Source organism: Anser brachyrhynchus, assembly GCF_964034855.1.
Source record: "Anser brachyrhynchus genome assembly, chromosome: 1".
NCBI lineage: Eukaryota > Metazoa > Chordata > Aves > Anseriformes > Anatidae > Anser > Anser brachyrhynchus.
In genome coordinates, this window is record NC_137694.1 from 209,402,658 (window position 1) to 209,426,846 (window position 24,189).

At 48.1% G+C, this 24,189-nt stretch overlaps 2 protein-coding genes across 5 annotated transcripts; both read left to right on the top strand.

Moving 5' to 3' along the window:
* The first annotated feature begins 383 nt into the window (after positions 1-383).
* LOC308187926 (serine/threonine-protein kinase PAK 1-like) lies at positions 384-7,311 on the top strand. Of its 2 annotated transcripts, XM_080576361.1 has the most exons (4): positions 384-2,681; positions 3,424-3,620; positions 5,095-5,232; positions 7,128-7,311. In XM_080576361.1, the coding sequence occupies exons 2-4, from the start codon at positions 3,477-3,479 to the stop codon at positions 7,212-7,214; spliced, it is 369 nt and encodes a 122-aa protein (XP_080432487.1). In that variant the 5' UTR covers positions 384-2,681; positions 3,424-3,476; the 3' UTR covers positions 7,215-7,311. The 2 variants fall into 2 exon arrangements, with proteins under 2 accessions (XP_080432487.1, XP_080432486.1); XM_080576360.1 differs by lacking the exon at positions 384-2,681 and having other exon boundaries at positions 3,198-3,620.
* A 4,343-nt stretch (positions 7,312-11,654) lies between these two features.
* On the top strand, positions 11,655-23,768 carry LOC308187938 (serine/threonine-protein kinase PAK 1-like). Of its 3 annotated transcripts, none has more exons than XR_013945018.1 (4): positions 11,655-11,669; positions 15,670-15,866; positions 17,394-17,531; positions 19,433-20,650. XR_013945018.1 is itself a non-coding variant. In XM_080576373.1 (3 exons), the coding sequence occupies exons 1-3, from the start codon at positions 15,723-15,725 to the stop codon at positions 19,517-19,519; spliced, it is 369 nt and encodes a 122-aa protein (XP_080432499.1). In that variant the 5' UTR covers positions 14,903-15,722; the 3' UTR covers positions 19,520-20,650. The 3 variants fall into 3 exon arrangements, 1 of the variants encoding a protein (XP_080432499.1); XR_013945019.1 differs by lacking the exon at positions 11,655-11,669 and adding an exon at positions 22,100-23,768 and having other exon boundaries at positions 14,809-15,866; positions 19,433-21,686; XM_080576373.1 differs by lacking the exon at positions 11,655-11,669 and having other exon boundaries at positions 14,903-15,866.
* The last annotated feature ends 421 nt before the right edge of the window (positions 23,769-24,189 follow it).

Genomic DNA, 24,189 nt, shown 5'->3' on the forward strand with positions numbered 1-24,189 from the left:
AGGCAGACCGGAGGGCCTGGTAACGTACCCCAAAAGTGCCTGAAAAAGTGGTAACGGGGCTGGTGGCTCTGCCAGTATTTCCCTCAACACCATTACTTGAGTGTTTATTTTATTTTATTTTATTTTATTTTAGTCCCATGGCAAAGGAGAGGAGCTTCTGCAGAGGTCCTGGTTGAAACCTTGGGGCTGCAAAATGCTTCCCAACCCCAGTCCTCTCGTCCCACTGCTGCCTTTTTTTTCCACCTGCACGGGAGGGAAATGTACCTGTGGTTATCTCAGAGGGGTGTCCCAAGGCTAAATATGCACTGGGACTCACAAAACCTGCCCTGGATCTTTAAACTTTTACTTTTTCATACCTAAATTTAACGTTTTCACTGGTGGGAACAGTTCTGCAGGGTCTTATTATTTGGGAGCGAAGTGGGGGGAATGAGCAGGAGCAGAGGCAATACGCTGGTAGGTACAAGAGAGGAAGAGAGGGTTATTATCGCATGCTTCAGGGAAAACTGCTGCACTTTATATAAGTGATGTTTTTCCTGCATCCCTGATTTTTATTGCCCAGAAGGGTCCCAAGTTTTGGTCCCGAGGCTCATCTTTTGGGAGAATTTAGAGCTTGAACTCCGTGAGCTTGCCGGGCTTAACCTGGCTGCTCCCCTCCAATTCCTGGGGCTGTGCTGCCCTCAAACAGATCAAAGATCTCCTGAAGATGGGTACTTCAGCTGTGACCGCTTTAGCCTTTTGAATGGGTCTGGTTTGGTTTTGTTGATGGAGTTTTCTTTTGTTAACCAGAGATTCTAAGCCTTGGAGATGGGGAGAAAAAAGGGGTTGAGGCAGGATTGCATGGGGCAGCCTTTCTCTCTGTCAAGCCAAATGGCCTGGGGGGGAGCCAGCCCCAGAAAAGGGGCCCCTCAGCCCCCCCAGCCCTCCTCCTTGTCCACATGAGGGCATCTTCCAGGCCTCTCCCAACGCAGCCGCCTTTGGCCTCGCACGGGCCACTCCATCACAGAGCCTTGCTGAGGTCACAGTGGCCACCGCTGTCACGCCTTTGCCCCGGGCCCTATAAAAGAGGCCCCCTGCCGCTGGCCCGCCACTTGCTCAGCGACTCGGTCCTCTGAGAGCCAGCGTAAGCGGCAGGAGGAAGGCCAGAGAAAGGAGCAAGGCGAGCGGCAGCCCTCCTCGGTGTGAGGACCGCGAAGCGATCTGAGGAAGCACCGAGCAGATGGCAGCTAATGGGAGAAAGATGTCTCATGGGCAGAGGGACAGCACCTGCGGCACAAAAGACATCAGTGCCTGGGGGAAGTCTGCTGCCCGGCCCAGAGACGATTATTGGAGATATCACTGGCACCGCAGCGATGCGGGGAACAGGCCGGCCCCTCAGACATCCAGCAGCAGGGGGCCTGGGCCTAACCAGAGGTGCAGTGGTGGTGTGGAGCGAAGACGGGAGCGTGATGCGGAGAGCCGTGGGGAGCAGAGGCGTGCCCATCGGCCAGATCGCAGCGAGGGACCCAGCCGTGGCCGTAAAAGAGATGGCGGCGTGAAACCCACGAATGAATATCAAGTGGAGAGTGGCATGGGACCAGGCAATGGAACTGGGCGACCCCCTCGTTCGGCACCCTGGCCGGAGAACACAGCTGATGGGAGGCATCCCGTGTGGGCAGTCCCAGGCAAGGACTGGCTTGTCCTCCTGCCTGACACCGTGGAGCCCATGGAGGTGGATCCACAAGAAGAGGCGGAGGAACCCATGGAAGTGGATCCACCTCGGCCACATCAGACCTGGGACTACCCCGGCAGCTCTCTGCTGCGTGCCATGAGAGAACACCGGTAGCTACGCAGCAGGGCCCGGCGAGCTCCCTACTCCTCGTCGCGCAGGCTCCATCCCAGGCATTAGCTTGGAGCCACCAAACACCTGGCAATAAAGAACTCTTGCTGATATTCAGGGCTTGTGTGCGTGTTTCTTTCCCACCCGCCAGCCCTTGTGCGAGAGGTGTCAGCCCCTCTGCACAGAGCCTCGAGGAAGAGCACAAGAGAGGACCCAGCTCCCTTCGGGCTGCTGCGCTGGGCTGACAGGAGGAGTCCCCAGGGGCCACCATGCGCCTTTAACATTTGTGAAAATAAACTGAGGGGTGAAAATAGTAGTGTGGAAGCGATTAGAGGTGGCTAATTTCTTATATTAGGAGTGAGTTTCTATACCTGAGTAATTGGTAACGACAGACACGGAGAAGGCTGAGGTACTCAGCAACTTCTTTGCCTCCGTCTGCACTGGTAGATGGGCTTCCCAAGTCTTTCATTTCCCTGAACCTGTAGGTGGAGGCTGGGGGAGCAAAGTCCCACCCACGGTAAGTGAAGAGCAGGTTCGAGACCACCTGCTGAATGTAAACAGGTCCAGGTCTATGGGACCTGGTGACATGAATCCCAGGGTCCTGAGGGAACTGGCTGATGGGGTTGCCAAGCCGCTCTCCATCACAGTTGAAAAGTCCTGGCAGTCGGGTGATGTCACTGGTGAGTGGAAAAATGGAAACGTCATGCCCCTACTCTTCAACAATTAAAACAAAGAATTGAACAAAGAGTGCTACTCTTCACCAATTAAAACAATTAGGAGACGTTTCTTCTCAGAAAGAGCGGTCAGGCATTGGGACGCGTTGCCCAGGGAGGTGGTGGAGTCCCTGTCCCTGGGGGTGTTCAAGGCAAGGTTGGACGTGGTGCTTGGGGACGTGGTTTCGTGGGTGACATTGTTTGTAGGGGGATGGTTGGACCAGGTGATCTTGGAGGGCTTTTCCAACCTTAATTTTCCTATGATTCTATTATTCTGTGATCTTTTGGAAAGTCAAATGCAAATAAGACAGGGCCAAGCAATTTCCACAGGAAGGCTCTCCAGCTTTCTGTCTTCTCAAAGAAAATAATAAGTACCAAATTAGGTACTTAAATTTATTCTGAACACAGTATTTGCTCTAGAAATCAAATCGTGTTTGAGAGATGGTACATCTTCTGGGGAAATACTATCTCTGGGACTGAAAATACGACCAGATAATGCTGGTGGGTGTGGGTGGAGGGAGGACAGACTGGGCATTGGTTTCTGTTTTCACAGACCCAGGAACAGGCTTGAGAGCATGTGTTACACAGTGTATTACAGCTGCCAAATGCTGCAGTGCCACGTTTCACAGCATCCATGTACAGCTCTTTACTGATCACCATCACATCACATCGACAAGTGAGCAGCTCTGTGATGTTGATGGCCTCAGCGAGTCAGATTTAGAAGCTTACTCCTGAACACCTTGTTAACCACAAAACCAGGCCTCCTTTGCAGCAGCAATGTAGCAGGCAGTGCAACAGGCTAGCTTGTACCACAGCATTGGCATCAGTACGTGTTGTTTTTGGAGAAACCTGCTGGTTTCTAACTTTTTCTTCCCTCCTTCTTTGCTTTTCCAGCTGACTTTGGCTTCTGTGCCCAGATCACTCCCGAACAGAGCAAGCGCAGCACCATGGTGGGGACCCCGTACTGGATGGCGCCTGAAGTGGTGACACGAAAAGCCTACGGGCCCAAAGTGGACATCTGGTCACTGGGGATAATGGCCATCGAGATGATCGAAGGAGAACCCCCCTACCTCAATGAAAACCCCCTGAGAGTAAGCGAGTGCCTTTTTTTTGCCCTCAGGCCTTCGCTGAGCCTGCTGGTTAACCTGGGCTCTGGAGGAGGCAGGTGAACCTCCGCTGTGGTTTCATCACATGCAGCTACACGTCTCCTTAGATGCTGTAGTGAGAAGATTGTGGTCATTTAAGTTAGAAGCCATGGCTGGTTCTGGGTGGCAGAGGGCACAGGCTGTTCCTGCTGCAGACCTTCAGGTAGGGTCTGAGTTAATGATGTGGTGCATCCATAATTCCCCCCTTTCTGGAGAGGCCGATAGGGGCACCTTCTGGCCCCAGAGTGCCCGGCTTCTTAAATCCTTGTGAGTGGGGAAGAGAGCTGTCCTTGAATTCAAAGAATACCACATTACTCTTTTATAAACAGGGCTTTTTCTTGCTGGTGCATTGTTCCTCTTTGCATGCTCCCAGTAAAGCTCCAGGTTTAACAAGCCTTTAGTCAGGCTTTGCCCCTGCTGGTGTCTTTCCCTTCGTATTCTTTAATGAAAGGGGAAATTCTATCAGTTTGTAGGAATGCGGCTGTTCTTGGTGTAAGCCAGTTTTATGGCTTTTTTTCTAAGCTAAACAGGACGAAGGGATCTAGAACAGTTCTGTTTAACTTGTTTCCACCTCTTTTACTGGAGATGATTTTGGGAGAGAAGCGCAGCAGTGAAGAAATGCGAAAGGAAAAAGTTGGTATGGAGTTAAATGAGGATGGCTAAGCAACGGGGTGCTTTGCTCTCATTTAACTTAACTTGTTGCAGTTCCCAGGCTATCAGACCTCTACCTTGAGATGTGATGAGCAGTGAGCTCAGAAGGCCTCTGCCAGATGTCTGTTTCCTTTTAAAAGGCATCTAGCGATTTTCTTTTAATAGTAAAATTTTGCAGTGGATGAATTCTGAATTTCCTGATTCTTAGAGAATTCTTCATTCCCAAGCAGCAGCAAAACGACTCCACTTGTTTCTGTAGGGTGTTAAGTGCTGCTTGAGAACCTACTGGCCATCTTTTGTAAAGGACCAACTGCATCTTTAGAGTATTGACTTTTTAGGCCTTGTGCATTTGGGCAAAGTATCGAGAGAAGAAAGCCTCCTGTTTCTTCAGGGGTACCTTCCCATGAGGATATAGTTATTGCAGGAGTCGAGCACTGGCAGAGCTGTGCCAGCCAACTTCCCTCTGTAAACACAGTCTGGACTGCTGGTTTTGTCCTCTTAATCCCTTGAGAGGGCTGCAGGATCCAAACCCAGATTACGAGGGTAAAGCAATAAAGGATTGGATCCCATCCACATAAAAATAGGGCTGGCAGCTCCTCTCTTTGCTGAAACTTAAGCATTTCTTCGTCACCCTGATAAGGGTTTGTTTTGGTTTTGTTTTTCCCCATTGAACTGTGGGGAGGGAGAGGAAAAATGGGTGCCTCTGTAATCTGCAGCTGGAGTCTGACCTTCGTAACCTCCTGTTTCTTTGGTGCTTGCTTTGCTTTAGGCCCTGTATCTCATTGCTACTAACGGGACTCCGGAACTGCAGAATCCAGAAAAGCTTTCACCCATATTCCGAGACTTCCTAAATCGCTGTCTTGAAATGGACGTGGAAAAAAGAGGTTCTGCAAAAGAGCTGCTCCAGGTAAGTGCTGGGGAACGGGACGGAATTCAGCATTCTAGAGTGAGAATAGGCATGTGGAGCAATGTCATTTGGGGTCTTAAATACCGCGTCATCTGAAGTCACAAGCACAGCAGAGATAATTTACCATGAAGAAACGAACAAAAAAAAACAAAACCAACCAACCAAAAAACCCCAAATCCCTAACGAAGCGTTAACAGAGTACTTTCCTTTTTGTGCTGTACTTGCTACTGGCAGCAGCTGTGCAGCGTGTTCTGTAACCAACCTCAAATAATTGCCGTGCCCCGAGCCTGCCAACTGCTGAGCCCCTTAATTCCCGTGGCTTCTTCACGCAGCTCACCCTAACATCTGGCTGTGGTGTTGCGGTCTGGCCATGCCTGTTCCCATTTGGATAACAGGAGGGCTTCCAGCTATCGAATGCTCTGGTTGTCTCCCTTCTGGGGGAGAGTTCCCAAAGCTTTCTGGAAGGGGCACGTCTTGCACTAACTGCAGCAGTTTGGCATTAACACATTTTGCCAGATACAGCTCTTCCTGCAGAGGTGATGGAACCAAGCTTGTGAGAAATCCTCAGTTATTTCACTGAAAACCTGGTGTCTTTGTCTGGACTCCTGGTGAAAGTGAAGGACGAAGCTGCCAGGCTTTTTACCAACACAGATGAGGAGTGTTCATGTGTTTCCTTTTGTCAGACTTCCCACGGGGGTGGAAAATGTGCTTCAGCTCTTTGTAAAATAAATCGGTGATGATGGGGCCCTCAGACGTCGACTGTGAGACAGTTGTCTCTTTTTTGGTGTTCCTTTCTTTCCTTTAGTTTGTCTACTGGGTTCAGCTTTGGGAGTGCTGCTGCCTTTCTGAGGCTCTAATGAAGTATTAATCAGCAGCAGAAAGAATGGCAGTAGATGAAAGCTGACTTTTTCTCCTGGACTTGCCAGCTCCAGAGTATCAGACAGCAGCAGGGTTGTGTTCCTTGGGGCAGGAGAACATTGGGACTGCAGCATTTCTGCCTGCCTTTACCTTTTAGCCTCGGATTTTTCCACCTCTGAAGTGTGTTCAGATTGGGTGGTTGATCCCTTCTGGTGCTCAGAAGTCCTGGGGGACTTAATTATTTTGGGTTTTCTGAACAGCTTGTGGGCTTCATGCCTCCACTCGTCTGATTAGCTGTTTTGTGTCAGTCTCTGTCCCCAACCTAGACTTTCTCTGCGAGGCTGGAGTATTGCAAGCTTTCCACTTAACCCTGAACACAGGGAAAACTTCTTCCTCTGTTCCAGATGTTATGTTTTAAGCCTTGCCCCCAAAACAAACACCACATGTGCTGCAAGAAGCACTTTGTGACACCACCTACTGCTTGTTGCATGCTCGATAATCAATATTGTTTAACAGAACAGCGCACCTGGTATAGGAGATGGCCTGACTGGTCCTGTTGTGAATTCCCTGCTGTGCTCCTCAGTCCCAGCTGTTCTGAAAATTTCTAATAGCTTTAGAAGGCCAAGGCAATGTTTTCAGCAGACCTGTGGTGACAGGAAAGGAAGAATGGAGAGATGATTGCTGCAGGAAGCCCTGTGCAATGTTTTGGAACTGCGCAGGTTGCTTTTACTTACACCTCCCTTCCACAAAGAATTTCACTGTAGATTTTGCATGAATTTATTTCCTGGGAGAACTTGCTTAGTCTTGAGAGTGTATAAACATTGGAGAAACTAGGATGTGTTGGGTGCAAAGATCTTTATCAGTTCAGGTGAGGCCCAAAAGTGAACTTTCTTGCTCATCGTGCCTTTTTTGTTTCGCCTGCTTGGAGGTTGTTGGAGTTCATACAGGTCTAGGTCCTGATATTTTGTGTAAACACCAGGCTTTTGGGACATGTTCTGAGAAATGTAACCTTTTTTTTTCCTTTTTCCTCTTCCTAGCACCAGTTCCTGAAAATTGCAAAGCCTCTTTCTAGTCTCACTCCTCTGATTCTTGCTGCTAAAGAAGCAGCAAAGAACAACCATTAAAGCGGGGGAGCCAGCACAGCCGTCATGTCAAGCCTTTTAGATGTTCCCTACAGAAACCGAATTACCTGTCCCTGTCCCCTCCTGCTCCTTCTTCACAGGGGTGTTCTTAAAACTTTGATCTGCCTTGAAGGGTAGCAGATGTATCGTTTGCTGAATGTGGGAGGGCACGCAACAGGTACGCTGCTGATCTTGCATAGTGAACTGTCTTTCCATCCTCCTTGATGGGCACGGTAGGGGAAGGGTATATTTTATGGCTGGGAAGATCTTCTGAGAACATCTGAACCTGACCTACCCGTAGCAAAGCCAGTTTGTTTTCGTATTTCTTACTGTGTTTATTTTTAAAGATAATGTGGAGCCTTTAGACCATGTTTATCTTAATAAAGTAAATCTTCTGCTGGCTGGACTCCTCCTGCTTTTGCCAAGCTGCTCTTCCAGCACTGAGGCTGCTCTCTGCTGTGGATGACTTGAGGAGGGAAGGAAGCAGGCAGCAGCAATCGGAACAGCTAAAACAACTGGAAGGGGAACGAGGGCAGGACCATGCAGCCCTCCCGCAGCACCGCTGGATGCTTCGGGGGAGCAAGGAGAAAGCCTGTGTGTGCTTCTTGCAGCTGTTGGACAAGTCGTGATCTTTTTGCCAAATTGTGTGAATCAAGGTCCTTCCCCGCACACTTTCGTTTCAACTCAAGTAATTAAACAGCTTTCAAATAGTTCTGATATTCTAGAAAAATCACAGGAAAAATCAACTGGGATTTCTTTTAGGGTTATTTTATTAGTGCTGTCAGGTTTTGTGGAGACCTGCCCTGTAAGAGAAAGCAAACAGAACAATTGCTCTTAGGAAGATAAGATCTGCCTGCAAGATGATGGTGAAAACTCTTGCTTCTTAGACCAAGGCCAACAGAAAACAAACTGATCATGGACAGTGTTTCCTTGGAAGTATAGGGGCATTCATTTTATTATTTTTTTTTTGAAATGAGCGAGTGAACTGATATCTTTATGCTACTGACTCCTTTGGTTGCTAATGATATGTAAAACAACAGCGATCCTGGAACTACTAGAGAGATCGGGTGTAAACACTGGCGTTATGTTGAACTGTATCCTGATTTTTAATAAAAGGACTGCTGCATTTCTTAACTTGGGGCTGAGGGAGGGTTGGAGAATTCACTGTCACCAGACAGCTCTGTCGGATGGGATGGGTTTTCATGTTATCGTCACTGGGTGCTTACAAGCGATGCATTAAGTGATACAAGCTTCTGTAGTCCTGTGGGATAGCGAGTGGCTCTGAAGAGGAGTAACTGCACACAGAGGGAACGGATAAAAGATCTTGCTTTCTCTGTACGTATCGCTTTGGTCATTTCCAGGGTGAGTTTAATCCAGTTCTCCTCTCCCCAAAGCACTTGTGTTGCACAGAAACTCATTCCTGCTTCTTGCTGACACCTGCTGCTGGATCAGTCCTTTCCTCCCTGCCCTGGGCTTGTGATTGAAACATATACATATATTTGTCTTTTTTGGTGTCTTCTCCCATCCTTCAGGCTACAGGGTGGCCACTGTCTGACGTGAGGCTGTAACGTCTGAAGTCCAATGCCAAATCTGCTGCCTTCGTCCCCTTGTATACATTCTTCATCTTCATGTAATATGGAGAGTTTCCCCTCGCAAGATGAATTCCTTGGGCAGAGCAGCAAAGCTGCCAGCCCTGGGGGGAACCTGATCTCTTGATGAGCTCCTCTGCTTGGGGCTGGGGTGGAGATCAGGAAAGGGAAGGCCACTGCCCTCGGATAATTCTCTTTGGTGAGGAGTTTGCTTTTATTTTCTATGCAAGTCTCAAATGCCACGCGTGGGGTAGATGGGAAGGAATGATGGGCTAGATCTCACTTGATCTAAAATCTAATGTTGCTCTGGTCTTATTGACCCATCAATTGACATTTTTTGACAGCACAGGATTAAACCTGATCCATGAATGTACTGAGTGTTGCTGACTTCCCTTCGCCTTCCCTTCCCACTCCATCCTTGACACCCCTTTGAGGTGAGAGTGGTAATGCAGATGTGCCCTACCTGCGAGCAAATCCGTGAGCTTATTTTTCTGCAGGAGGAAAAATGGTAAAAAGGGTGACTTGTATTTAAGTTACTCTGCTGGATTCTCTGTTGCCTATTGGAAAGGAATCTGCAGGAGTGACTGTTTCTCCCCATTCTTAAGCCTGTGATGTGCTTCTGTCTCATTGACTTCGACTGTGGATTGGTCCTTACTGGTTTGGTAAGGACTGAGAGCTGTGCACTGGGAAGCTGTAAGACAGCGGCTGTAGACATGTCATCTTCTCCTGTTTTTATTTTACCAACCTGTGATGCGAAAGAGTTTGACTTGCTACTTTGTACCTAGCCCCAATTCCAAGTTAACAGACGCATCGTGTTTTCATGGTCTCAGAAATCTTAAATAAAAAGATAAATAAAAGAATGTAGTTAGTTTAGGAGAATGAGATACATTTTTTTTTGTCCAGAGATGGATCCTTTTCTCTACTCTTAGGTTCATCTGGGCATCGCCCAGCTTCAGCACTGGTGGCAGCTGCTGCATAGCCTTTTACAGCACTTTCTGGTCACTACAGAGAGCTGTTAGCACAAGTGTCTGACTTAATAATTCTTATTTTTTTTTCTGAGAACATCCTTACTGCTGGGATTTGAACGCAACTTCCAAGAGAAGAGAACTGATTTGGTAGCATTTTAAAATATATTTTAATATACCTACAGTATGAACTAATTCTACTGAGTCTGAACCATTTTTAATCGCAGCCCTTAATTATTTATTTGATTATTAGATTCTCTCTTCTATATTAGAACATGAAATATTCAGTTGTTTGCCTATCCACCCTGAAAACCTGCTTCCTTTTTAAGGGATCCTCAGCAACCCTATCAGGTTAGGTGCCGAAATGGCACAATGTGCTACAGCTCCCAGAGCTCCTGGTGGTGGCGGAAGGTAAAACTCATCTCTTTTTTTTCCAAAGCACTGAAGATTGTCGTATTTAAGAAGCAGCTGGTGCATTTCAAGCTTCTTATATTTAAGGAGCTGATATTGAGCTGGATTACTGCAGCCCTAGGATTTCTTTAAACAAATGATTGATTTAAGTTCAGTGGGGCCAAGAGTTTGGGTGAGAGGGGCTGGCTGAGCTGAGATCGCTTCTGAGCTGAGATCTCCGTTAGTATCCGAACGTGTCTGTCTCAAGGTATCACGGGTTGGTATCACCAGATGATATTTACCATGCAAGGATGGGGTGAAATGGCCTGTAGGCTGCTGGTACTTCAAGTTTGCTGAGCTCAGCTGGCAGTGAAAGGTCCAGCCCAAAGTCCAAGAAGAATGGTACGTATTTGAACGCCTTTCTTAATTACGAGCTTACAGATTCCCCAGCATCTTTCATATGTAACTGTCAAAGGTGAAGGCTGAGTCTGTTTGTCTCCCTAGCATAAAATACGGAGACTTTTCAGTGGCTTATTTTGATAGTAATAGAGAACATGTGGATGTATTTTGGGGTTGTAAACGCACTGGACTGAGCGTACAGATAATGTCCTAGGGCAGATCTCATGGTTTGCTGCTAATGACAGCCCTCAGCATCAAGGCTGGGGTCTTGGAGAAGCAGGGAGCTGCCGCTGGTGGCAGAACAGCGATGCCGGCAGGGGCTGGACGGAAACTTGCAGCCGAAATGGATGCCCCCAGGGAAGGGGTGGGAGGGCAACAGAAGATGGTGTTGGTCTGAGGAAGAGGATGGTTGCAGGTGTAGGTGGAAGCAAAAGGTAAAAGCTCAGTTTCCCAACTGCTGAGGGAATTTGGAGGATGCTGGAGCAGCCTACGGTGGATTGAGGCATCCTGTTTGGGAGCAGGAAGGAGCGGGGGGCTCCTGTGCAATGAAGGGGTGCTCAGAGTGAGGACTGAGCCTTATGTCTTTGAGCAACAACTCATGCTAAGTGAGCTGGAGCTAATCTGACCTGCTGCCAGGTGTCTGTGTGTCTTGTCCTGCTGGGAAATAAGGGCCTTTGCCATTTTAAAATCAGCTGGAAAACGTGTTTCTCTTTCTTTGTACTGCCTTGGTGTAACTCTCCGGTAGTGCCCGGTTTGTTAGGGTCAGCTCAGCCATTTAGAAAGCAAAGCTGAAACCTTAAATAAAACCTGAATGAATGACCTGCTTCTCCTCCCCTTTGTTTCAATGACGCTTGCAGAAATGAATTGGGGGGTGCTTGAAGGAGTTGTGTTTCTCTGATCTGTTTTAATTAGATCTTACTTGATAGAGCAAAGTGACTTTACACTGAAAGCTGATGCAGAAAGTGTGATTTCTACTGCTTATTTTCACCTGTTTGGAAGTCATTAATGCTCTGAGAAACACCAGTGTGGAAGCAGGATGTAGAGCCCAGCTTGAGGAGGAAGAGGAGGAGGCAGATGATGAAATGGACCCTCCTGGCTGCTTGCTGTCTCCCCAGGTAGAGCTTGGTGTCTGCGGCTCCAGGTGCAGAGGAGGAAACGGGGGAGGATTTGGGATCGGTCCCTAAAGCTGCCCTCCCCAGCATCACTTTTACATGTGGGGTCAGTAGGGTGAGGCTGATGACAAGAGCAGGAGTTTATCACCTACATAATTGTGCAAGTGCCTCGTCCCAGCTTGGATTAAGGAATATTAAGGGGAGGACACATGTGCCCCCACAAGCCCCCTGCTGTAGGATTTTATCCGCTTGTGGCTGTAGGGCAGAGCTGGGTGCTGGAAGTCCAAGAAACCAAGCCTAACGTGAAGAGGACTTTCCCAGCTCAGCCTCCTGGCACTGGGAGCCCTGCCGAGCTCTCACAAGCCATTTGGGTGCTGAGCCCCACGTCGGAGGGGGAAGAAAAAGGGAACGTCTGGAAGGGGGAGCTGGCAAACTAGTTGGTGGTGGCACTGCTGCGATGTGCATCCCATGTCCATGTCCTTGTCCCATGAGAGCCCGGCAGCCAAACTGTGTCATCCTGCATCCTGCTGCTCCCCTCGTGAAACTTCACAAAGCCGGGCACCAGGCAGACCGGAGGGCCTGGTAACGTACCCCAAAAGTGCCTGAAAAAGTGGTAACGGGGCTGGTGGCTCTGCCAGTATTTCCCTCAACACCATTACTTGAGTGTTTTTATTTTATTTTATTTTATTTTATTTTATTTTATTTTATTTTTAGTCCCATGGCAAAGGAGAGGAGCTTCTGCAGAGGTCCTGGTTGAAACCTCGTGGCTGCAAAATGCTTCCCAACCCCAGTCCTCTCATCCCACTGCTGCCTTTTTTTTCCACCTGCACGGGAGGGAAATGTACCTGTGGTTATCTCAGAGGGGTGTCCCAAGGCTAAATATGCACTGGGACACACAAAACCTGCCCTGGATCTTTAAACTTTTACTTTTTCATACCTAAATTTAGCGTTTTCACTGGTGGGAACAGTTCTGCAGGGTCTTATTATTTGGGAGCGAAGTGGGGGGAATGAGCAGGAGCCGAGGCAATACGCTGGTAGGTACAAGAGAGGAAGAGAGGGTTATTATCGCATGCTTCAGGGAAAACTGCTGCACTTTATATAAGTGATGTTTTTCCTGCATCCCTGATTTTTATTGCCCAGAAGGGTCCCAAGTTTTGGTCCCGAGGCTCATCTTTTGGGAGAATTTAGAGCTTGAACTCCGTGAGCTTGCCGGGCTTAACCTGGCTGCTCCCCTCCAATTCCTGGGGCTGTGCTGCCCTCAAACAGATCAAAGATCTCCTGAAGATGGGTACTTCAGCTGTGACCGCTTTAGCCTTTTGAATGGGTCTGGTTTGGTTTTGTTGATGGAGTTTTCTTTTGTTAACCAGAGATTCTAAGCCTTGGAGATGGGGAGAAAAAAGGGGTTGAGGCAGGATTGCATGGGGCAGCCTTTCTCTCTGTCAAGCCAAATGGCCTGGGGGGGAGCCAGCCCCAGAAAAGGGGCCCCTCAGCCCCCCCAGCCCTCCTCCTTGTCCACATGAGGGCATCTTCCAGGCCTCTCCCAACGCAGCCGCCTTTGGCCTCGCACGGGCCACTCCATCACAGAGCCTTGCTGAGGTCACAGTGGCCACCGCTGTCACGCCTTTGCCCCGGGCCCTATAAAAGAGGCCCCCTGCCGCTGGCCCGCCACTTGCTCAGCGACTCGGTCCTCTGAGAGCCAGCGTAAGCGGCAGGAGGAAGGCCAGAGAAAGGAGCAAGGCGAGCGGCAGCCCTCCTCGGTGTGAGGACCGCGAAGCGATCTGAGGAAGCACCGAGCAGATGGCAGCTAATGGGAGAAAGATGTCTCATGGGCAGAGGGACAGCACCTGCGGCACAAAAGACATCAGTGCCTGGGGGAAGTCTGCTGCCCGGCCCAGAGACGATTATTGGAGATATCACTGGCACCGCAGCGATGCGGGGAACAGGCCGGCCCCTCAGACATCCAGCAGCAGGGGGCCTGGGCCTAACCAGAGGTGCAGTGGTGGTGTGGAGCGAAGACGGGAGCGTGATGCGGAGAGCCGTGGGGAGCAGAGGCGTGCCCATCGGCCAGATCGCAGCGAGGGACCCAGCCGTGGCCGTAAAAGAGATGGCGGCGTGAAACCCACGAATGAATATCAAGTGGAGAGTGGCATGGGACCAGGCAATGGAACTGGGCGACCCCCTCGTTCGGCACCCTGGCCGGAGAACACAGCTGATGGGAGGCATCCCGTGTGGGCAGTCCCAGGCAAGGACTGGCTTGTCCTCCTGCCTGACACCGTGGAGCCCATGGAGGTGGATCCACAAGAAGAGGCGGAGGAACCCATGGAAGTGGATCCACCTCGGCCACATCAGACCTGGGACTACCCCGGCAGCTCTCTGCTGCGTGCCATGAGAGAACACCGGTAGCTACGCAGCAGGGCCCGGCGAGCTCCCTACTCCTCGTCGCGCAGGCTCCATCCCAGGCATTAGCTTGGAGCCACCAAACACCTGGCAATAAAGAACTCTTGCCGATATTCAGGGGTTGTGTGCGTGTTTCTTTCCCATCCGCCAGCCCTTGTGCGAGAGGTGTCAGCCCCTCTGCACAGAGCCTCGAGGAAGAGCACGAGAGAGGACCCAGCTCCCTTCGGGCTGCTGCGCTGGGCTGACAGGAGGAGTCCCCAGGGGCCACCATGCGCCTTTAACATTTGTGAAAATAAACTGAGGGGTGAAAATAGTAGTGTGTAAGTGATTAGAGGTGGCTAATTTCTTATATTAGGAGTGAGTTTCTATACCTGAGTAATCGGTAACGACAGACACGGAGAAGGCTGAGGTACTCAGCAACTTCTTTGCCTCCGTCTGCACTGGTAGATGGGCTTCCCAAGTCTTTCATTTCCCTGAACCCGTAGGTGGAGGCTGGGGGAGCAAAGTCCCACCCACGGTAAGTGCAGAGCAGGTTCGAGACCACCTGCTGAATGTAAACAGGTCCAGGTCTATGGGACCTGATGACATGAATCCCAGGGTCCTGAGGGAACTGGCTGATGGGGTTGCCAAGCCGCTCTCCATCACAGTTGAAAAGTCCTGGCAGTCGGGCAATGTCACTGGTGATTGGAAAACTGGAAACGTCATGCCCCTACTCTTCAACAATTAAAACAAAGAATTGAACAAAGAGTGCTACTCTTCACCAATTAAAACAATTAGGAGACATTTCTTCTCAGAAAGAGCGGTCAGGCACTGGGACGCGTTGCCCAGGGAGGTGGTGGAGTCCCCGTCCCTGGGGGTGTTCAAGGCAAGGTTGGACGTGGTGCTTGGGGACGTGGTTTCGTGGGTGACATTGTTTGTAGGGGGATGGTTGGACCAGGTGATCTTGGAGGGCTTTTCCAACCTTAATTTTCCTATGATTCTATTATTCTGTGATCTTTTGGAAAGTCAAATGCAAATAAGACAGGGCCAAGCAATTTCCACAGGAAGGCTCTCCAGCTTTCTGTCTTCTCAAAGAAAATAATAAGTACCAAATTAGGTACTTAAATTTATTCTGAACACAGTATTTGCTCTAGAAAGCAAATCGTGTTTGAGAGATGGTACATCTTCTGGGGAAATACTATCTCTGGGACTGAAAATACGACCAGATAATGCTGGTGGGTGTGGGTGGAGGGAGGACAGACTGGGCATTGGTTTCTGTTTTCACAGACCCAGGAACAGGCTTGAGAGCATGTGTTACACAGTGTATTACAGCTGCCAAATGCTGCAGTGCCACGTTTCACAGCATCCATGTACAGCTCTTTACTGATCACCAGCCTTCACATCGACAAGTGAGCAGCTCTGTGATGTTGATGGCCTCAGCGAGTCAGATTTAGAAGCTTACTCCTGAACACCTTGTTAACCACAAAACCAGGCCTCCTTTGCAGCAGCAATGTAGCAGGCAGTGCAACAGGCTAGCTTGTACCACAGCTGTGGCATCAGTACGTGTTGTTTTTGGAGAAACCTGCTGGTTTCTAACTTTTTCTTCCCTCCTTCTTTGCTTTTCCAGCTGACTTTGGCTTCTGTGCCCAGATCACTCCCGAACAGAGCAAGCGCAGCACCATGGTGGGGACCCCGTACTGGATGGCGCCTGAAGTGGTGACACGAAAAGCCTACGGGCCCAAAGTGGACATCTGGTCACTGGGGATAATGGCCATCGAGATGATCGAAGGAGAACCCCCCTACCTCAATGAAAACCCCCTGAGAGTAAGCGAGTGCCTTTTTTTGCCTTCAGGCCTTCGCTGAGCCTGCTGGTTAACCTAGGCTCTGGAGGAGGCAGGTGAACCTCCGCTGTGGTTTCATCACATGCAGCTACACGTCTCCTTAGATGCTGTAGTGAGAAGATTGTGGTCATTTAACTTAGAAGCCATGGCTGGTTCTGGGTGGCAGAGGGCACAGGCTCTTCCTGTTGCAGACCTTCAGGTAGGGTCTGAGTTAATCCTGTGGTGCATCCATAATTCCCCCCTTTCTGGAGAGGCTGACAGGGGCACCTTCTGGCCCCAGAGTGCCCGGCTTCTTAAATCCTTGTGAGTGGGGAAGAGAGCTGTCCTTGAATTCAAAGAATACCACATTGCTCTTTTATAAACAGGGCTTTTTCTTGCTGGTGCATTGTTCCTATTTGCATTAAAGAATTTTATTTATTTGCAAATAATAAATTTTATTTATTTACAATATTTATTTGCAAATAAAGCTCCAAGTTTAACTAGCCTTTAATCAGGCTTTGCCCCTGCTGGTGTCTTTCCCTTCCTATTCTTTAATGAAAGGTTAAATTCTATCAGTTTGTAGGAATGCAGCTGTTCTTGGTGTGAGCCAGTTTTATGGCTTTTTTTCTAAGCTAAACAGGACGAAGGGATCTAGAACAATTCTGTTTAACTTGTTTCCACCTCTTTTACTGGAGGTGATTTGGGGAGAGAAGCGCAGCAGTGAAGAAATGTGAAAGGAAAAAGTTGGTGTGGAGTTAAATGAGGATGGCTAAGCAACGGGGTGCTTTGCTCTCATTTAACTTAACTTGTTGCAGTTCCCAGGCTATCAGACCTCTACCTTGAGATGTGATGAGCAGTGAGCTCAGAAGGCCTCTGCCAGAAGTCTGTTTCCTTTTAAAAGGCATCTAGCGATTTTCTTTTTAATAGTAAAATTTTGCAGTGGATGAATTCTGAATTTCCTGATTCTTCGAGACTTCTTCATTCCCAAGCAGCAGCAAAACGACTCCACTTGTTTCTGTAGGGTGTTAAGTGCTGCTTGAGAACCTACTGGCCATCTTTTGTAAAGGACCAACTGCATCTTTAGAGTATTGACTTTTTAGGCCTTGTGCATTTGGGCAAAGTATCGAGAGAAGAAAGCCTCCTGTTTCTTCAGGGGTACCTTCCCATGAGGATATAGTTATTGCAGGAGTCGAGCACTGGCAGAGCTGTGCCAGCCAACTTCCCTATGTAAACACAGTCTGGACTGCTGGTTTTGTCCTCTTAATCCCTTGAGAGGGCTGCAGGATCCAAACCCAGATTACGAGGGTAAAGCAATAAAGGATTGGATCCCATCCACATAAAAATAGGGCTGGCAGCTCTTCTCTTTGCTGAAACTTAAGCATTTATTAGTCACCCTGATAAGGGTTTGTTTTGGTTTTGTTTTTCCCCATTGAACTGTGGGGAGGGAGAGGAAAAATGGGTGCCTCTGTAATCTGCAGCTGGAGTCTGACCTTCGTAACCTCCTGTTTCTTTGGTGCTTGCTTTGCTTTAGGCCCTGTATCTCATTGCTACTAACGGGACTCCGGAACTGCAGAATCCAGAAAAGCTTTCACCCATATTCCGAGACTTCTTAAATCGCTGTCTTGAAATGGACGTGGAAAAAAGAGGTTCTGCAAAAGAGCTGCTCCAGGTAAGTGCTGGGGAACAGGACGGAATTCAGCATTCTAGAGTGAGAATAGGCATGTGGAGCAATGTCATTTGGGGTCTTAAATACTGCGTCATCTGAAGTCACAGGCACAGCAGAGATAATTTACCATGAAGAAACGAACAAAAAAAACCAAAACCAACCAACCAAAAAACCCCAAATCCCTAACGAAGCGTTACCAGAGTACTTTCCTTTTTGTGCTGTACTTGCTACTGGCAGCAGCTGTGCAGCGTGTTCTGTAACCAACCTCAAATAATTGCCGTGCCCCGAGCCTGCCAACTGCTGAGCCCCTTAATTCCCGTGGCTTCTGCACGCAGCTCACCCTAACATCTGGCTGTGGTGTTGCGGTCTGGCCATGCTTGTTCCCATTTGGATAACAGGAGGGCTTCCAGCTATCGAATGCTCTGGTTGTCTCCCTTCTGGGGGAGAGTTCCCAAAGCTTTCTGGAAGGGGCACGTCTTGCATTACCTGCAGCAGTTTGGCGTTAACACATTTTGCCAGATACAGCTCTTCCTGCAGAGGTGATGGAACCAAGCTTGTGAGAAATCCTCAGTTATTTCACTGAAAACCTGGTGTCTTTGTCTGGACTCGTGGTGAAAGTGAAGGACAAAGCTCCCAGGCTTTTTACCAACACAGATGAGGAGTGTTCATGTGTTTCCTTTTGTCAGACCTCCCACGGGGGTGGAAAACGTGCTTCAGCTCTTTGTAAAATAAATCGGTGATGATGGGGCCCTCAGACGTCGACTGTGAGACAGTTGTCTCTTTTTTGGTGTTCCCTTCTTTCCTTTAGTTTGTCTACTGGGTTCAGCTTTGGGAGTGCTGCTGCCTTTCTGAGACACTAATGAAGCATTAATCACCGGCAGAAAGAATGGCAGTAGATGAAAGCTGACTTTTTCTCCTGGACTTGCCAGCTCCAGAGTATCAGACAGCAGCAGGGTTGTGTTCCTTGGGGCAGGAGAACATTGGGACTGCAGCATTTCTGCCTGCCTTTACCTTTTGGCCTCGGATTTTACCACCTCTGAAGTGTGTTCAGATTGGGTGGTTGATCCCTTCTGATGCTCAGAAGTCCTGGGGGACTTAATTATTTTGGGTTTTCAGAACAGCTTGTGGGCTTCATGCCTCCACTCGTCTGATTGGCTGTTTTGTGTCAGTCTCTGTCCCCAACCTAGACTTTCTCTGCGAGGCTGGAGTATTGCAAGCTTTCCACTTAACCCTGAACACAGGGAAAACTTCTTCCTCTGTTCCAGATGTTATGTTTTAAGCCTTGCCCCCGAAACAAACACCACATGTGCTGCAAGAAGCACTTTGTGACACCACCTACTGCTTGTTGCATGCTCGATAATCAATATTGTTTAACAGAACAGCGCACCTGGTATAGGAGATGGCCTGACTGGTCCTGTTGTGAATTCCCTGCTGTGCTCCTCAGTCCCAGCTGTTCTGAAAATTTCTAATAGCTTTAGAAGGCCAAGGCAATGTTTTCAGCAGATCTGTGGTGACAGGAAAGGAAGAATGGAGAGATGATTGCTGCAGGAAGCCCTGTGCAATGTTTTGGAACTGCACAGGTTGCTTTTACTTACACCTCCCTTCCACAAAGAATTTCACTGTAGATTTTGCATGAATTTATTTCCTGGGAGAACTTGCTTAGTCTTGAGAGTGTATAAACATTGGAGAAACTAGGATGTGTTGGGTGCAAAGATCTTTATCAGTTCAGGTGAGGCCCAAAAGTCACGGTGAACTTTCTTGCTCATCGTGCCTTTTTTGTTTCGCCTGCTTGGAGGTTGTTGGAGTTCATACAGGTCTAGGTCCTGATATTTTGTGTAAACACCAGGCTTTTGGGACATGTTCTGAGAAATGTAACCTTTTTTTTTCCTTTTTCCTCTTCCTAGCACCAGTTCCTGAAAATTGCAAAGCCTCTTTCTAGTCTCACTCCTCTGATTCTTGCTGCTAAAGAAGCAGCAAAGAACAACCATTAAAGCGGGGGAGCCAGCACAGCCGTCGTGTCAAGCCTTTTAGATGTTCCCTACAGAAACCGAATTACCTGTCCCTGTCCCCTCCTGCTCCTCCTTCACAGGGGTGTTCTTAAAACTTTGATCTGCCTTGAAGGGTAGCAGATGTATCGTTTGCTGAATGTGGGAGGGCACGCAACAGGTACGCTGCTGATCTTGCGTAGTGAACTGTCTTTCCATCCTCCTTGATGGGCACGGTAGGGGAAGGGTATATTTTATGGCTGGGAAGATCTTCTGAGAACATCTGAACCTGACCTACCCGTAGCAAAGCCAGTTTGTTTTCGTATTTCTTACTGTGTTTATTTTTAAAGATAATGTGGAGCCTTTAGACCATGTTTATCTTAATAAAGTAAATCTTCTGCTGGCTGGACTCCTCCTGCTTTTGCCAAGCTGCTCTTCCAGCACTGAGGCTGTTCTCTGCTGTGGATGACTTGAGGAGGGAAGGAAGCAGGCAGCAGCAATCGGAACAGCTAAAACAACTGGAAGGGGAATGAGGGCAGGACCATGCAGCCCTCCCGCAGCACCGCTGGATGCTTCGGGGGAGCAAGGAGAAAGCCTGTGTGTGCTTCTTGCAGCTGTTGGACAAGTCGTGATCTTTTTGCCAAATTGTGTGAATCAAGGTCCTTCCCCGCACACTTTCGTTTCAACTCAAGTAATTAAACAGCTTTCAAATAGTTCTGATATTCTAGAAAAATCACAGGAAAAATCAACTGGGATTTCTTTTAGGGTTATTTTATTAGTGCTGTCAGGCTTCGTGGAGACCTGCCCTGTAAGAGAAAGCAAACAGAACAATTGCTCTTAGGAAGATAAGATCTGCCTGCAAGATGATGGTGAAAACTCTTGCTTCTTAGACCAAGGCCAACAGAAAACAAACTGATCGTGGACAGTGTTTCCTTGGAAGCATAGGGGCATTCATTTTATTATTTTTTTTTTTTGAAATGAGCGAGTGAACTGATATCTTTATGCTACTGACTCCTTTGGTTGCTAATGATATGTAAAACAACAGCGATCCTGGAACTACTAGAGAGATCGGGTGTAAACACTGGCGTTATGTTGAACTGTATCCTGATTTTTAATAAAAGGACTGCTGCATTTCTTAACTCGGGGCTGAGGGAGGGTTGGAGAATTCACTGTCACCAGACAGCTCTGTCGGATGGGATGGGTTTTCATGTTATCGTCACTGGGTGCTTACAAGCGATGCATTAAGTGATACAAGCTTCTGTAGTCCTGTGGGATAGCGAGTGGCTCTGAAGAGGAGTAACTGCACGCAGAGGGAACGGATAAAAGATCTTGCTTTCTCTGTACGTATCGCTTCGGTCATTTCCAGGGTGAGTTTAATCCAGTTCTCCTCTCCCCAAAGCACTTGTGTTGCACAGAAACTCATTCCTGCTTCTTGCTGAGACCTGCTGCTGGATCAGTCCTTTCCTCCCTGCCCTGGGCTTGGGATTGAAATATATACATATATTTTTCCCCATTCACTCTACGATACATGACATCCCTTGCACTGGTTTTACAGGCGTAGATAAAGCCTGTAAGGTCCCTTGCTTTTTTGGTGTCTTCTCCCATCCTTCAGGCTACAGGGTGGCCACTGTCTGACGTGAGTCTGTAATGTCTGAAGCCCATTGCCAAATCTTCTGCCTTCCTCCCCTTGTATATATTCTTCATCTTCATGTAATACGGAGAGTTTCCCCTCGCAAGATGAATTCCTTGGGCAGAGCAGCAAAGCTGCCAGCCCTGGGGGGAACCTGATCTCTTGATGAGCTCCTCTGCTTGGGGCTGGGGTGGAGATCGGGAAAGGGAAGGCCACTGCCCTCGGATAATTCTCTTTGGTGAGGAGTTTGATTTTATTTTCTATGCAAGTCTCAAAATGCCATGTGTGCGGTGGAAGGAATGATGGACTAGATCTCACTAGGTCTAAAATCTAATGTGGCTCTGGTCTTATTGACCCACCAATTGACTTTTTTTGACAGCACAGGATTAAACCTGATCCGTGAATGTACTGAGTGTTGCTGACTTCCCTTCGCCTTCCCTTCCCACTCCATCCTTGACACCCCTTTGAGGTGAGAGTGGTAATGCAGATGTGCCCTACCTGCGAGCAAATCCGTGAGCTTATTTTTCTGCAGGAGGAAAAATGGTAAAAAGGGTGACTTGTATTTAAGTTACTCTGCTGGATTCTCTGTTGCCTATTGGAAAGGAATCTGCAGGAGTGACTGTTTCTCCCCATTCTTAAGCCTGTGATGTGCTTCTGTCTCATTGACTTCAGCTGTGAATTGGTCCTTACTGGTTTGGTAAGGACTGAGAGCTGTGCACTGGGAAGCTGTAAGACAGTGACTGTAGACATGTCATCTGTTTTATTTTATTTTTTACCTGTCTATGATGCGAAAGAGTTTGACTTGCTACTTTGTACCTAGCCCCAATTCCAAGTTAACAGACACATCATGTTTTCACGTTCTCAGAAATCTTAAAAAAATAAATAAAATTTAGTTAGCTTAGGAGAATGAGGTATATATTTTTTTCTGAGATATGGATCCTTTTCTCTACTCTTAGGTTCATCTGGGCATCGCCCAGCTTCAGCACTGGTGGCAGCTTCTGCATAGCCTCTTACAGCACTTTCTGGTCACTACAGAGAGCTGTTAGCACAAGTGTCTGGCTTAAAATTTTCCTCTGTGGCTTTCTTTTTTTTTTTCTTTTTTTTTTTTTCTGAGTACATCCTTACTGCTGGGATGTGAAAGCAAATTCCAACAAGAGAACTTATTTGGTGGCATTTTTTAATATATATTTTTAATATACCTACTGCATGAACTAATTTCACTGAGTCTGAACCATTTTTAATCACAGCCCTTATTTATTTGATTATTAGATTCTCTCTTCTATATGAGAACATGAAATATTCAGTTGTTTGACTATCCATCCTGAAAACCTGCTTTGTTTTTATGGGATCCTCAGCAACCCCATCAGGTTAGGTGCCGAAATGGCACAACGTGCTACAGCTCCCAGAGCTCCTGGTTTTGGCGGAAGGTAAAACCCATCTCTTTTTTTTCCAAAGCACTGAAGATTGTCGTATTTAAGAAGCAGCTGGTGCATTTCAAGCTTCCTATATTTAAAGAGCTGATATTGAGCTGGATTACTGCAGCCCTAGGTTTTCTTTAAACAAATGATTGATTTAAGTTCAGTGGGGCCAAGAGTTTGGGTGAGAGGGGCTGGCTGAGCTGAGATCGCTTCTGAGCTGAGATCTCCGTTAGTATCCTAACGTGTCTGTCTCAAGGTATCACGGGTTGGTATCACTGGATGATATTTACCATGCAAGGATGGGCTGAAGTGGCCTGTAGGCTGCTGGTACTTCAAGTTTGCTGAGCTCAGCTGGCAGTGAAAGGTCCAGCCCAAAGTCCAAGAAGAATGGTACGTATCTGAACGCCTTTCTTAATTATGAGCTTGTAGATTCCCCAGCATCTTTCATATGGAAGCTGTCAAAGGTGAAGGCTGAGTCTGTTTGTCTCCCTAGCATAAAATACGGAGACTTTTCAGTGGCTTATTTTGATAGTAATAGAGAACATGTGGATGTATTTTGGGGTTGTAAACACACTGGATTGAGCATATAGATAATGTCCTAGGGCGGATCTCATGGTTTGCTGCTAATGACAGCTCTCAGCATCAAGGCTGGGGTCTTGGAGAAGCAGGGAGCTGCCGCTGGTGGCAGAACAGCGATGCCGGCAGGGGCTGGACGGAAACTTGCAGCCGAAATGGATGCCCCCAGGGAAGGGGTGGGAGGGCAACAGAAGATGGTGTTGGTCTGAGGAAGAGGATGGTTGCAGGTGTAGGTGGAAGCAAAAGGTAAAAGCTCAGTTTCCCAACTGCTGAGGGAATTTGGAGGATGCTGGAGCAGCCTACGGTGGATTGAGGCATCCTGTTTGGGAGCAGGAAGGAGCGGGGGGCTCCTGTGCAATGAAGGGGTGCTCAGAGTGAGGACTGAGCCTTATGTCTTTGAGCAACAACTCGTGCTAAGTGAGCTGGAGCTAATCTGACCTGCTGCCAGGTGTCTGTGTGTCTTGTCCTGCTGGGAAATAAGGGCCTTTGCCATTTTAAAATCAGCTGGAAAACGTGTTTCTCTTTCTTTGTACTGCCTTGGTGTAACTCTCCGGTAGTGCCCGGTTTGTTAGGGTCAGCTCAGCCATTTAGAAAGCAAAGCTGAAACCTTAAATAAAACCTGAATGAATGACCTGCTTCTCCTCCCCTTTGTTTCAATGACGCTTGCAGAAATGAATTGGGGGGTGCTTGAAGGAGTTGTGTTTCTCTGATCTGTTTTAATTAGATCTTACTTGATAGAGCAAAGTGACTTTACACTGAAAGCTGATGCAGAAAGTGTGATTTCTACTGCTTATTTTCACCTGTTTGGAAGTCATTAATGCTCTGAGAAACACCAGTGTGGAAGCAGGATGTAGAGCCCAGCTTGAGGAGGAAGAGGAGGAGGCAGATGATGAAATGGACCCTCCTGGCTGCTTGCTGTCTCCCCAGGCAGAGCTTGGTGTCTGCGGCTCCAGGTGCAGAGGAGGAAACGGGGGAGGATTTGGGATCGGTCCCTAAAGCTGCCCTCCCCAGCATCACTTTTACATGTGGGGTCAGTAGGGTGAGGCTGATGA

What these genes read in the sequence shown, in the direction of transcription:
- LOC308187938 (XM_080576373.1), top strand. Translation starts at nt 15,723, where the DNA reads ATGGTGGGGACCCCGTACTGGATGGCGCCTGAAGTGGTGACACGAAAA. An exon ending in TCAATGAAAACCCCCTGAGA is followed by an intron (nt 15,867 to 17,393) that starts GTAAGCGAGTGC and finishes GCTTTGCTTTAG; the next exon opens with GCCCTGTATCTCATTGCTAC. An exon ending in CTGCAAAAGAGCTGCTCCAG is followed by an intron (nt 17,532 to 19,432) that starts GTAAGTGCTGGG and finishes TCCTCTTCCTAG; the next exon opens with CACCAGTTCCTGAAAATTGC.
- LOC308187926 (XM_080576361.1), top strand. Translation starts at nt 3,477, where the DNA reads ATGGTGGGGACCCCGTACTGGATGGCGCCTGAAGTGGTGACACGAAAA. An exon ending in TCAATGAAAACCCCCTGAGA is followed by an intron (nt 3,621 to 5,094) that starts GTAAGCGAGTGC and finishes GCTTTGCTTTAG; the next exon opens with GCCCTGTATCTCATTGCTAC. An exon ending in CTGCAAAAGAGCTGCTCCAG is followed by an intron (nt 5,233 to 7,127) that starts GTAAGTGCTGGG and finishes TCCTCTTCCTAG; the next exon opens with CACCAGTTCCTGAAAATTGC.